This window comes from Temnothorax longispinosus, unplaced genomic scaffold (genome assembly GCF_030848805.1).
Source record: "Temnothorax longispinosus isolate EJ_2023e unplaced genomic scaffold, Tlon_JGU_v1 HiC_scaffold_310, whole genome shotgun sequence".
Taxonomy (NCBI): domain Eukaryota; kingdom Metazoa; phylum Arthropoda; class Insecta; order Hymenoptera; family Formicidae; genus Temnothorax; species Temnothorax longispinosus.
Genome location: NW_027270133.1, coordinates 1 through 12,933, shown reverse-complemented (window position 1 = coordinate 12,933; position 12,933 = coordinate 1). Strand labels below are relative to the sequence as shown.

Below are 12,933 nucleotides of genomic sequence, written 5' to 3'. Positions count from 1 at the left end.
GAAAGGACCGTACTTTAAGCTTTTAGATCTGCAACTGCACATAATTAATGACACTGTTATCTTGGACTGGTATCACAAGGATACATTTTCAGGCAGATATTTGTCTTATTATTCGAATCATCCTGAGTGCCATAAAATCGGCACGATATACGGGTTGGTCGATAGAGCCATACTACTATATCCCACCCTGTATTCCAGTCCAAAAACATAAAATTGTGTATTAATATATTGAGAAGCAACTGTTATCCTTTGGATTTAATTTTCAAAAAAATTAATATAAGATTGAACATGTTAATCAACGGTAAACTGAATCATAAGGTGCGCGATAAAAATGAGGTGGAAGCTAATGACGATTCAAAATAGAAGAAAGATTATTGTAATGCCGTTTATAAACAATATTTCCGAAAAAACAGCTCATCTTTTTGACAAAAAAAAACACATAATAGGGTACAGAGTTCTTAACAAATTGAATAAATTCATAAAAACACAAAAAGACGTTAATGCATTGTGTTCGAACAATAATGTTATCTATAAAATCAACTGTAATGATTGTAATGCCTCCTATGTGGGGCAAACCAAACGGCAACTAAGAACAAGAATTAACGAACACAAAAACAATTATAAATTGGATCCATCAAGACATTCAGTTATCACGGAGCATATGTTGAGTTCGGATCACACATTTAATTGAAGTTTCTGGATATGTTAAAAAAAGATATAAAGATATATTTGATCAAAAATACAAGCAATTTATCTAAACTTACATATTAATAACGAAATATTTTTGTTACTTATTGTAATACTTGCCATTTATTACTTTTTCAAGATATGTCATTTCGTTTACGGCATCATAGGTCAGACCACCATGCTTTTTCAATATTTCGTCAATTTCCTGACGAACTTTGTTTTGAATATCTTGATTTTCCGCTAATTCATATATAGCGAACATTGACGTCGCCATGGAGGTTTCAAAGCCAACTAGGAAAAAGATAAAGCTTTGGCTAGTAGCTTCTTCCATGGTAAGTTTATTTACGGTTGCTGCAAGTGAATAAAATAATGTAGTTTTTTAAATGATCTGTTTAAAAAAAAATCTTAATTATTTATTTACAAAACTGCAACATGAGATAATAGATGTAAATTTTTAAGACATGTAGGGAAACTGCGGGTATTAATGTAATATATAATATGTAAAAATATATATTTACATGTTACGTCGGTCTTCTCATCATTGTCAGATTCAACCTCGTAGCCATTGTCCATCAATTGAATGAGAATATTCATAAAATCGTATCTTATTATTTCTTTATGCGCTCTTCTATTTTTTACACTTTTTCGAAATAGGTTTGTGAAAAAGGTGTTGACTGATCGGTCTATGAGGGGAATTGAAAATAAATCCATAATTTCAGGCATAGACATATTCAGGATAATTCTTGAAATTTTCATCCGTAAAATATTTTTGCTTTGTTTTCGATATTCATTATTTGATTCTTCAATGCAATTTGATTTTATACCAAATACCGTTGACATGATTACATCAGTGGTGTATCTGTTGGTCAAATTGGTAACTAATTTTTAATAACTTTTATCAAAATGTACGAAACATTAAAGATGTTATAAAATTATAGTATAAGAAATAACTTAAATGAATAAAGAAAGATTGATATATATAAAAATTAAGTTAAAAGAATTTCATTACGTGAATATGTTATTTATTCTCTTTCATCCTATAATATTTACACTTTTCGTCTTAAAAACAATATACCTTGCAAACATATCTTTCATTTCGACGGAATCTCTCATCTGTGCTTTGGTCTCCAGATAGTTTGTAAGTTCTTCCCCACATTCCTTCACAATATCGAACATTTGCTTTAAATTTTCCGCTTTAAAAGTGGGCATTAATTTTTTGCGTAAAGTTTTCCATTTATTTCCATTTATAAAAACCAAATTGTCGAACAATGGATTTATTTTTTCATTAATGTACAGGCCACGGTCGTGGAAACTTTCAAACTTTTTTTGTCAATATTATTTGAATAATGTTCGGATCGGCGATCACCAAGATTGGTTTAAAAAGCAGATACACTCCAAAAATACGATGATCTTTATATTTTAAATAGACATCATGAGCATATACACCTGTTGATAAATTTTTCTTTTACATAATTCTGCGATTTTTTTTAAGTAAAAATACAAATAAAAACAGTGTAAATTATTAATAATTTAGTAAAAGTACAAACATATCTGTAATGATTATAAAAAAGAAAGTGATAATAAATTGTGGTATTTATATAAGTCATATAATATATTATTTTACGTATACATATATATACGTAATATACATAATATATATTCCAACAAATAGTAAGTTCTAAATATTCGTTTACTCTAACTTTCAATTGCCTGCACACGTATAAATGTATATGAGTTGTATCACAATAACCATTCTATTCCTGTATCGAATAATCTGCATACGTTTAGCTCTCTATCTTACATCGGTTTTATTTTCGCTCTTGTTTTATTTGAGCTTATAAATTTTATTTATATTTATAAGATCTATGCGCGAGATTGTTATAGGGATCGTTATAGGGAGCGTCGACAGTACGCTATCTCCTTATTATTTTTTTTATAAAAAAAGTTGTTTTTCCTCTTGTTTCAGATCCACTATGGTACTTTTTGAATCAATCGAGGCTTTCATCATTGCCCTGACAATTACATACGTATATTATAAATACCGTTTTAATTTCTGGAAAAAGAGAAATGTATTTAACCCTACACCTTCGTTTCCAATGGGAAACATGACAGCCATCATGACAGGAAGAAAGCAAGCAGGCGAGTACCTCTATTACTTTTCATAATATTGACATAGACAATGTGAGTGTATAATTACTTTTTTGAATGTCTCCACATTTTTCATTAAATAAAATACACAAATAATTTAGATAGAAATGACAAAATTGAAATTTAAAAGTAAAAGTAATTTACAAATACAAAGTTTTTAATATAGCAATATGGTAAATTAGGATTGTGTGTAGAATAAATCCCAGATAGATTTCTATTCATATTTAATAAAAAAATATATGACTATATAATTGATAAGTTATGTTTTCATCTGCAATATAATTCTGCAAAAAATCATTTTTACATCAAGAAACAATATGCCAACTAAATAAAAAATTTTTTTATGGAAAGGAAGCCTTATATATACTATTATTTATATGACTTATATAAATACCACAATTTATTATCACTTTCTTTTTTATAATCATTACAGATATGTTTGTACTTTTACTAAATTATTAATAATTTACACTGTTTTTATTTGTATTTTTACTTAAAAAAAATCGCAGAATTATGTAAACGAAAAATTTATCAACAGGTGTATATGCTCATGATATCTATTTAAAATATAAAGATCATCGTATTTTTGGAGTGTATCTGCTTTTTAAACCAATCTTGGTGATCGCCGATCCGAACATTATTCAAATAATATTGACAAAAAAGTTTGAAAGTTTCCACGACCGTGGCCTGTACATTAACGAAAAAATAAATCCATTGTTCGACAATTTGGTTTTTATAAATGGAAAGAAATGGAAAACTTTACGCAAAAAATTAATGCCCACTTTTAAAGCGGAAAATTTAAAGCAAATGTTCGATATTGTGAAGGAATGTGGGGAAGAACTTACAAACTATCTGGAGACCAAAGCACAGATGAGAGATTCCGTCGAAATGAAAGATATGTTTGCAAGGTATATTGTTTTTAAGACGAAAAGTGTAAATATTATAGGATGAAAGAGAATAAATAACATATTCACGTAATGAAATTCTTTTAACTTAATTTTTATATATATCAATCTTTCTTTATTCATTTAAGTTATTTCTTATACTATAATTTTATAACATCTTTAATGTTTCGTACATTTTGATAAAAGTTATTAAAAATTAGTTACCAATTTGACCAACAGATACACCACTGATGTAATCATGTCAACGGTATTTGGTATAAAATCAAATTGCATTGAAGAATCAAATAATGAATATCGAAAACAAAGCAAAAATATTTTACGGATGAAAATTTCAAGAATTATCCTGAATATGTCTATGCCTGAAATTATGGATTTATTTTCAATTCCCCTCATAGACCGATCAGTCAACACCTTTTTCACAAACCTATTTCGAAAAAGTATAAAAAATAGAACAGCGCATAAAGAAATAATAAGATACGATTTTATGAATATTCTCATTCAATTGATGGACAATGGCTACGAGATTGAGTCTGACAATGATGAGAAGACCGACGTAACATGTAAATATATATTTTTACATATTATATATTACATTAATACCCGCAGTTTCCCTACATGTCTTAAAAATTTACATCTATTATCTCATGTTGCAGTTTTGTAAATAAATAATTAAGATTTTTTTTTAAACAGATCATTTAAAAAACTACATTATTTTATTCACTTGCAGCAACCGTAAATAAACTTACCATGAAAGAAGCTACTAGCCAAAGCTTTATCTTTTTCCTAGTTGGCTTTGAAACCTCCATGGCGACGTCAATGTTCGCTATATATGAATTAGCGGAAAATCAAGATATTCAAAACAAAGTTCGTCAGGAAATTGACGAAATATTGAAAAAGCATGGTGGTCTGACCTATGATGCCGTAAACGAAATGACATATCTTGAAAAAGTAATAAATGGCAAGTATTACAATAAGTAACAAAAATATTTCGTTATTAATATGTAAGTTTAGATAAATTGCTTGTATTTTTGATCAAATATATCTTTATATCTTTTTTTAACATATCCAGAAACTTCAATTAAATGTGTGATCCGAACTCAACATATGCTCCGTGATAACTGAATGTCTTGATGGATCCAATTTATAATTGTTTTTGTGTTCGTTAATTCTTGTTCTTAGTTGCCGTTTGGTTTGCCCCACATAGGAGGCATTACAATCATTACAGTTGATTTTATAGATAACATTATTGTTCGAACACAATGCATTAACGTCTTTTTGTGTTTTTATGAATTTATTCAATTTGTTAAGAACTCCGTACCCTATTATGTGTTTTTTTTTGTCAAAAAGATGAGCTGTTTTTTCGGAAATATTGTTTATAAACGGCATTACAATAATCTTTCTTCTATTTTCAATCGTCATTAGCTTCCACCTCATTTTTATCGCGCACCTTATGATTCAGTTTACCGTTGATTAACATGTTCAATCTTATATTAATTTTTTTGAAAATTAAATCCAAAGGATAACAGTTGCTTCTCAATATATTAATACACAATTTTATGTTTTTGGACTGGAATACAGGGTGGGATATAGTAGTATGGCTCTATCGACCAACCCGTATATCGTGCCGATTTTATGGCACTCAGGATGATTCGAATAATAAGACAAATATCTGCCTGAAAATGTATCCTTGTGATACCAGTCCAAGATAACAGTGTCATTAATTATGTGCAGTTGCAGATCTAAAAGCTTAAAGTACGGTCCTTTCCAAATTCAATAGTAAACTTCAATCTTTCGTGATAGTTGTTAAATTTGTCTAAGATGTATTGCGCTTTGTCACGTGGAACCGGCAAAATTATATCGTCGCAATTATTTTATCGTTGCTCGATAATAAGGTGAACACCACCTTTTATAGCGAGACCAAATGATTTCTCATTGTAAACGAACGGCTTCGCTGTCCGGGGATGAGGTTTAAATTTATATTTTGACAGAAGAGACGCGAGTCCAATTTTTGTTACTATGGATCCAAATTGCCTTCCTAAAAATTAATAATACCAATGGAATAAAATTTATATAAAACATTTGTGTAGTAACTTAATTATTATATAGATTTAGCAAGTTTTTTCTTATCAGTCTAAAAAGTATTTACTCATCCTTTTCATAGAAAAAAAACTATACAAAAATTTAGAAGATTAAACTATTAATTAAGTTATTAATTAAATATTTTTATAAATATTTTTGCGAAAAAGAGAGAAACCCCAACATATAATTAAGTGTACATTTTAATTAAGTTACACTTAATTAAAATATGTTCTTTTGCGCAAAAATATTTTAAAAATATTTTAAAAATATTTTGTGCTGTATGGGAGCTTCGAACCAAACAACTTTTGTCTGAAACAATTTTTCCAATCTCTTTTACTTTAATAGATATTCAGCTAAATCACTTAAAATGATACACCCTGTATATATGCAAGTGTATGTCTTATTCTTACATCGATTTTATTTTCGCTCTTGTTTTATTTGAGCTTATAAATTTTATTTATATTTATAAGATTTATGCGCGAGATTGTTATAGGAATCGTTATAGGGAGCGTCGACAGTACGCTATCTCCTTATTATTTTTTTTATAAAAAAGTTGTTTTTTCTCTTGTTTCAAATCCACTATGGTACTTTTTGAATCAATCGAGGCTTTCATCATTGCCCTGACAATTACATACATATATTATAAATACCGTTTTAATTTCTGGAAAAAGAGAAATGTATTTAACCCTACACCTTTGCTTCCAATGGGAAACATGACAGCCATCATGACAGGAAGAAAGCAAGCAGGCGAGTACCTCTATTACTTTTCATAATATTGACATAGACAATGTGAGTGTACATATAATTACTTTTTTGAATGTCTCCACATTTTTCATTAAATAAAATATACAAATAATTTAGATAGAAATGACAAAATTGAAATTTAAGAGTAAAAGTAATTTACAAATACAAAGTTTTTAATATAGCAATATGGTAAATTAGGATTGTGTGTAGAATAAATCTCAGATAGATTTCTATTCATATTTAATCAAAAAATATATGACTAATTGATAAGTTATGTTTTCATCTGCAATATAATTCTGCAAAAAATCATTTTTACATCATGAAACAATATGCCAACTAAATAAAAAAAATTTTTATGGAAAGGAAGCCTTATATATGTACTATTCGTTATATGACTTATATAAATACCACAATTTATTATCACTTTCTTTTTTATAATCATTACAGATATGTTTGTACTTTTACTAAATTATTAATAATTTACACTGTTTTTATTTGTATTTTTACTTAAAAAAAATCGCAGAATTATGTAAAAGAAAAATTTATCAACAGGTGTATATGCTCATGATGTCTATTTAAAATATAAAGATCATCGTATTTTTGGAGTGTATCTGCTTTTTAAACCAATCTTGGTGATCGCCGATCCGAACATTATTCAAATAATATTGACAAAAAAGTTTGAAAGTTTCCACGACCGTGGCTTGTACATTAATGAAAAAATAAATCCATTGTTCGACAATTTGGTTTTTATAAATGGAAAGAAATGGAAAAGTTTACGCCAAAAATTAAGACACACTTTTACTACGGAAAATTTAAAGCTAATGTTCGATATTGTGAAGGTATGTGGGGAAGAACTTACAAACTATCTGGAGACCAAAGCACAGATGAGAGATTCCGTCGAAATGAAAGATATGTTTGCAAGGTATATTGTTTTTAAAACGAAAAGTGTAAATATTATAGGATAAAAGAGAATAAATAACATATTCACGTAATGAAATTCTTTTAACTTAATTTTTATATATATATCATATCTTTCTTTATTCATTTAAGTTATTTCTTATACTATAATTTTATAACATCTTTAATGTTTCGTACATTTTGATAAAAGTTATTAAAAATTAGTTACCAATTTGACCAACAGATACACCACTGATGTAATCATGTCAACGGTATTTGGTATAAAATCAAATTGCATTGAAGAATCAAATAATGAATATCGAAAACAAAGCAAAAATATTTTACGGATGAAAATTTCAAGAATTATCCTGAATATGTCTATGCCTGGAATTATGGATTTATTTTCATTTCCCCTCATAGACCGATCAGTCAACACCTTTTACACGAACCTATTTCGAAAAAGTGTAAAAAATAAAAGAACGCATAAAGAAATAATAAGATACGATTTTATGAATATTCTCATTCAATTGATGGACAAAGGCTACAAGGCTGAGTCTGACAATGATGAGAAGACCGACGTAACATGTAAATATATATTTTTACATATTATATATTACATTAATACCCGCAGTTTCCCTACATGTCTTAAAAATTTACATCTATTATCTCATGTTGCAGTTTTGTAAATAAATAATTAAGATTTTTTTTTTAAACAGATCATTTAAAAAACTACATTATTTTTTTCACTTGCAGCAACCGTAACTAAACTTACCATGGAAGAAGCTACTAGCCAAAGCTTTATTTTTTTCCTAGCTGGCTTCGAAACCTCCGCGGCAACGTCAATGTTCGCTATATATAAATTAGCGGAAAATCAAGATATACAAGACAAAGTTCACAAGGAAATCGACAAAGTGTTGGCAAAACATAATGATGGTCTTACCTGCAAGGCTATTAAAGAAATGGAGTATCTTGAAAAAGTAATAGATGGCAAGTATTTTATAATAAATAACAAAAATATTATAATATGTAAGTTTAAATAAATTGTTTGTATTTTGGATTAGATATATTTTCTTATTTTTTTTTTACATATTCCAGAGACTCTGAGGAAATATCCACCTCTTCCAATGTTGAATCGCATTTGTACCAAAGATATAACGCTATCATCAACAACCGATATTCATCTGCCAAAGGGGACTTCGATTCTAATACCAATACTTGGGCTGCATCGGGATCCATCGATTTATCCTGATCCAGATAAATTTAATCCGGACAGATTCAACCTAGACGAGAAAGCAAGAAGGCATGGTTATTCTTATTTGCCATTTGGAGAAGGACCACGAATCTGCATTGGTAAGGATATGAGTAAATCTATCTATAATTTATTTATCAAATTATTGTTTAAAATTATTTTTAACGTCTTGCACGACTTTTATATAAGTTTTATTCCATTGGTATTATTAATTTCTAGGAGCGATATTTGGAAAAATGCAAACAAAAGTCGGACTCGTGAGTCTTCTTTCCAAATATAAGTTCAAACCTCACTCTCAGACTGCAGTGCCATTTATTTTCAACGAAAAATCATTTGGTCTCGCAGTGAAAGGCGGTATACATCTTATTATCGAACAACGACAAAATAATTGCGCTCTTCCTAAAACACGTATATATTTCTAATAACATAAAAGTAATCAATAAAAAGGTCACATAACATGGAAATAGTATGTTCAAATTATGATATCATAGCTCAGAGATATCGTAACTGTTTAAAACATTGTGCATTGAAAAGTGCACACATTCACGTTTACAACTAAACAATATATTATTATATTATACAACAGGTTTAAATAAAAGTATTATTTTACTTTTTTATTGATTACTTTTATGTTATTAGAAATATATACGTGTCTTAGGAAGAGCGCAATTATCTTATCGTTGTTCGATAATAAGATGTATACCGCCTTTCACTGCGAGACCAAATGATTTTTCGTTGAAAATAAATGGCACTGCAGTCTGAGAGTGAGGTTTGAACTTATATTTGGAAAGAAGACTCACGAGTCCGACTTTTGTTTGCATTTTTCCAAATTTCGCTCCTAGAAATTAATAATACCAATGGAATAAAACTTATATAAAACGTGCAAGACGTTAAAAATAATTTTAAACAATAATTTGATAAATAAATTATAGATAGATTTACTCATATCCTTACCAATGCAGATTCGTGGTCCTTGTCCAAATGGCAAATAAGAATAACCATGCCTTCTTGCTTTCTCGTCTAGGTTGAATCTGTCCGGATTAAATTTATCTGGATCAGGATAAATCGATGGATCCCGATGCAGCCCAAGTATTGGTATTAGAATCGAAGTCCCCTTTGGCAGATGAATATCGGTTGTTGATGATAGCGTTATATCTTTGGTACAAATGCGATTCAACATTGGAAGAGGTGGATATTTTCTCAGAGTCTCTGGAATATGTAAAAGAAAAATAAGAAAATATATCTAATCCAAAATACAAACAATTTATTTAAACTTACATATTATAATATTTTTGTTATTTATTATAAAATACTTGCCATCTATTACTTTTTCAAGATTCTCCATTTCTTTAATAGCCTTGCAGGTGAGACCATCATTATGTTTTGCCAACACTTTGTCGATTTCCTTGTGAACTTTGTCTTGTATATCTGGATTATGCGCCAATTCGTATAAAGCGAATGTTGCCGTCGCCGCGGAGGTTTCGAAGCCAGCGAGGAAAAAGATAAAACTTTGGGCAATCGCTTCTTTCATGGTAAACTTATTTATGGTTGCTGCAGGTGAATAAAATAATATAGTTTTTGTAATAATCTGTTTCAAGAGAAATCTTAATTGTTTGATTTACAAAACTGCAACGTGAGATAACAAATGTAAAATTTTAAAACATATATATAGGGAAACTACGTATATTAATATAATATGTAATATGTAAAAATGTATATTAACATGTTACGTCGGTCTTCTTGTCATCGTCAACATGGCCTTTCTCCATGAGTTGAATGAGCAGATCCATAAAATCTTTTTTTATCACTTTATGAGCTTGCCTATATTCCACAGTCTCTCGAAATATATTTGTGTAGAAGCTTGTAATGCTTCGGTCTGTGAGGGGGATGGAAAAAAAGTCCATAATTTTCGGAATGGATATAGACAGGATGAATCGTATTATTTTTATCCTTAAAATATTCTTTCCTTGAATTCGATACTCATTGTTCGGCTCCTTAATGCAATTAGATTGTATACCAAATGTCGTTGACATGATTACATCAATCGTATATCTGTTGGTCAAATTGGTAACTAATTTTTAGTAACTTTTATCGAAATGTACGAAACATTAAAGATGTTATAAAATTATATAAGAAATAACTTAAATGAATAAAGAAAGATTGATATATGTATAAAAATTAAGTTAAAAGAATTTCATTACGTGAATATATGTTATTTATTCTCTTTTATCCTATAATATTTACACTTTTTGTCTTTAAAAGAATATACCTTGCAAACATATCTTTCATTTCAACGGACTCTCTCATCTTTGCTTTGGTCTCCAAAAACTTTGTAAGTTCTTCCCCACATTCTTTCACAATATCGAACATTTGCTTTAAATTTTCCGTAGTAAAAGTGTGTCTTAATTTTTGGCGTAAACTTTTCCATTTCTTTCCATTTATAAAAACCAAATTGTCGAACAATGGATTTATTTTTTCGTTAATGTACAGGCCACGGTCGTGGAAACTTTCAAACTTTTTTGTCAATATTATTTGAATAATGTTCGGATCGGCGGTCACCAAGATTGGTTTAAAAAGCAGATACACTCCAAAAATACGATGATCTTTATATTTTAAATAGACATCATGAGCATATACACCTGTTGATAAATTTTTCTTTTACATAATTCTGCGATTTTTTTTAAGTAAAAATACAAATAAAAACAGTGTAAATTATTAATAATTTAGTAAAAGTACAAACATATCTGTAATGATTATAAAAAAGAAAGTGATAATAAATTGTGGTATTTATATAAGTCATATAACGAATAGTACATATATAAGGCTTCCTTTCCATAAAAATTTTTTTTATTTAGTTGGCATATTGTTTCATGATGTAAAAATAATTTTTTGCAGAATTATATTGCAGATGAAAACATAACTTATTAATTAGTCATATATTTTTTGATTAAATATGAATAGAAATCTATCTGGGATTTATTCTACACACAATCCTAATTTACCATATTGCTATATTAAAAACTTTGTATTTGTAAATTACTTTTACTCTTAAATTTCAATTTTGTCATTTCTATCTAAATTATTTGTATATTTTATTTAATGAAAAATGTGGAGACATTCAAAAAAGTAATTATACACTCACATTGTCTATGTCAATATTATGAAAAGTAATAGAGGTACTCGCCTGCTTGCTTTCTTCCTGTCATGATGGCTGTCATGTTTCCCATTGGAAGCAAAGGTGTAGGGTTAAATACATTTCTCTTTTTCCAGAAATTAAAACGGTATTTATAATATATGTATGTAATTGTCAGGGCAATGATGAAAGCCTCGATTGATTCAAAAAGTACCATAGTGGATTTGAAACAAGAGAAAAAACAACTTTTTTATAAAAAAAATAATAAGGAGATAGCGTACTGTCGACGCTCCCTATAACGATTCCTATAACAATCTCGCGCATAGATCTTATAAATGTAAATAAAATTTATAAGCTCAAATAAAACAAGAGCGAAAATAAAATCGATGTAAGAATAAGACATACACTTGCATATATACAGGGTGTATCATTTTAAGTGATTTAGCTGAATATCTATTAAAGTAAAAGAGATTGGAAAAATTGTTTCAGACAAAAGTTGTTTGGTTCGAAGCTCCCATACAGCACAAAATATTTTTAAAATATTTTTAAAATATTTTTGCGCAAAAGAACATATTTTAATTAAGTGTAACTTAATTAAAATGTACACTTAATTATATGTTGGGGTTTCTCTCTTTTTCGCAAAAATATTTATAAAAATATTTAATTAATAACTTAATTAATAGTTTAATCTTCTAAATTTTTGTATAGTTTTTTTTCTATGAAAAGGATGAGTAAATACTTTTTAGACTGATAAGAAAAAACTTGCTAAATCTATATAATAATTAAGTTACTACACAAATGTTTTATATAAATTTTATTCCATTGGTATTATTACTTTTTAGGAAGGCAATTTGGATCCATAGTAACAAAAATTGGACTCGCGTCTCTTTTGTCAAAATATAAATTTAAACCTCATCCCCGGACAGCGAAGCCGTTCGTTTACAATGAGAAATCATTTAGTCTCGCTATAAAAGGTGGTGTTCACCTTATTATCGAGCAACAATAAAATAATTGCGACGATATAATTTTGTCAGTTCCACGTGACAAAGCGCAATACATCTTAGACAAATTTAACAACTATCACGAAAGAT

At 28.5% G+C, this 12,933-nt stretch overlaps 3 protein-coding genes across 3 annotated transcripts; 1 reads left to right on the top strand and 2 right to left on the bottom strand.

Annotated features, from left to right (window-relative positions):
* Positions 1–772: 772 nt before the first annotated feature.
* On the bottom strand, positions 773–2,159 carry LOC139824281 (probable cytochrome P450 6a20). Its single transcript, XM_071796795.1, has 3 exons — positions 1,763–2,159; positions 1,206–1,546; positions 773–1,038 (listed from the first exon to the last, which is right to left on the bottom strand). The coding sequence occupies exons 1-3, from the start codon at positions 1,894–1,896 to the stop codon at positions 788–790; spliced, it is 726 nt and encodes a 241-aa protein (XP_071652896.1). The 5' UTR covers positions 1,897–2,159; the 3' UTR covers positions 773–787.
* Positions 2,160–2,792: 633 nt separating this feature from the next.
* LOC139824283 (probable cytochrome P450 6a20) lies at positions 2,793–9,131 on the top strand. Its single transcript, XM_071796796.1, has 7 exons — positions 2,793–2,826; positions 3,374–3,743; positions 3,960–4,300; positions 4,468–4,698; positions 8,214–8,447; positions 8,556–8,810; positions 8,929–9,131. The coding sequence occupies exons 1-7, from the start codon at positions 2,793–2,795 to the stop codon at positions 9,129–9,131; spliced, it is 1,668 nt and encodes a 555-aa protein (XP_071652897.1).
* Positions 9,132–9,302: 171 nt separating this feature from the next.
* On the bottom strand, positions 9,303–11,927 carry LOC139824280 (probable cytochrome P450 6a23). The gene is made up of 6 exons (XM_071796794.1): positions 11,894–11,927; positions 10,979–11,348; positions 10,433–10,761; positions 10,027–10,260; positions 9,664–9,918; positions 9,303–9,547 (listed from the first exon to the last, which is right to left on the bottom strand). The coding sequence occupies exons 1-6, from the start codon at positions 11,925–11,927 to the stop codon at positions 9,384–9,386; spliced, it is 1,386 nt and encodes a 461-aa protein (XP_071652895.1). The 3' UTR covers positions 9,303–9,383.
* Positions 11,928–12,933: the final 1,006 nt, after the last annotated feature.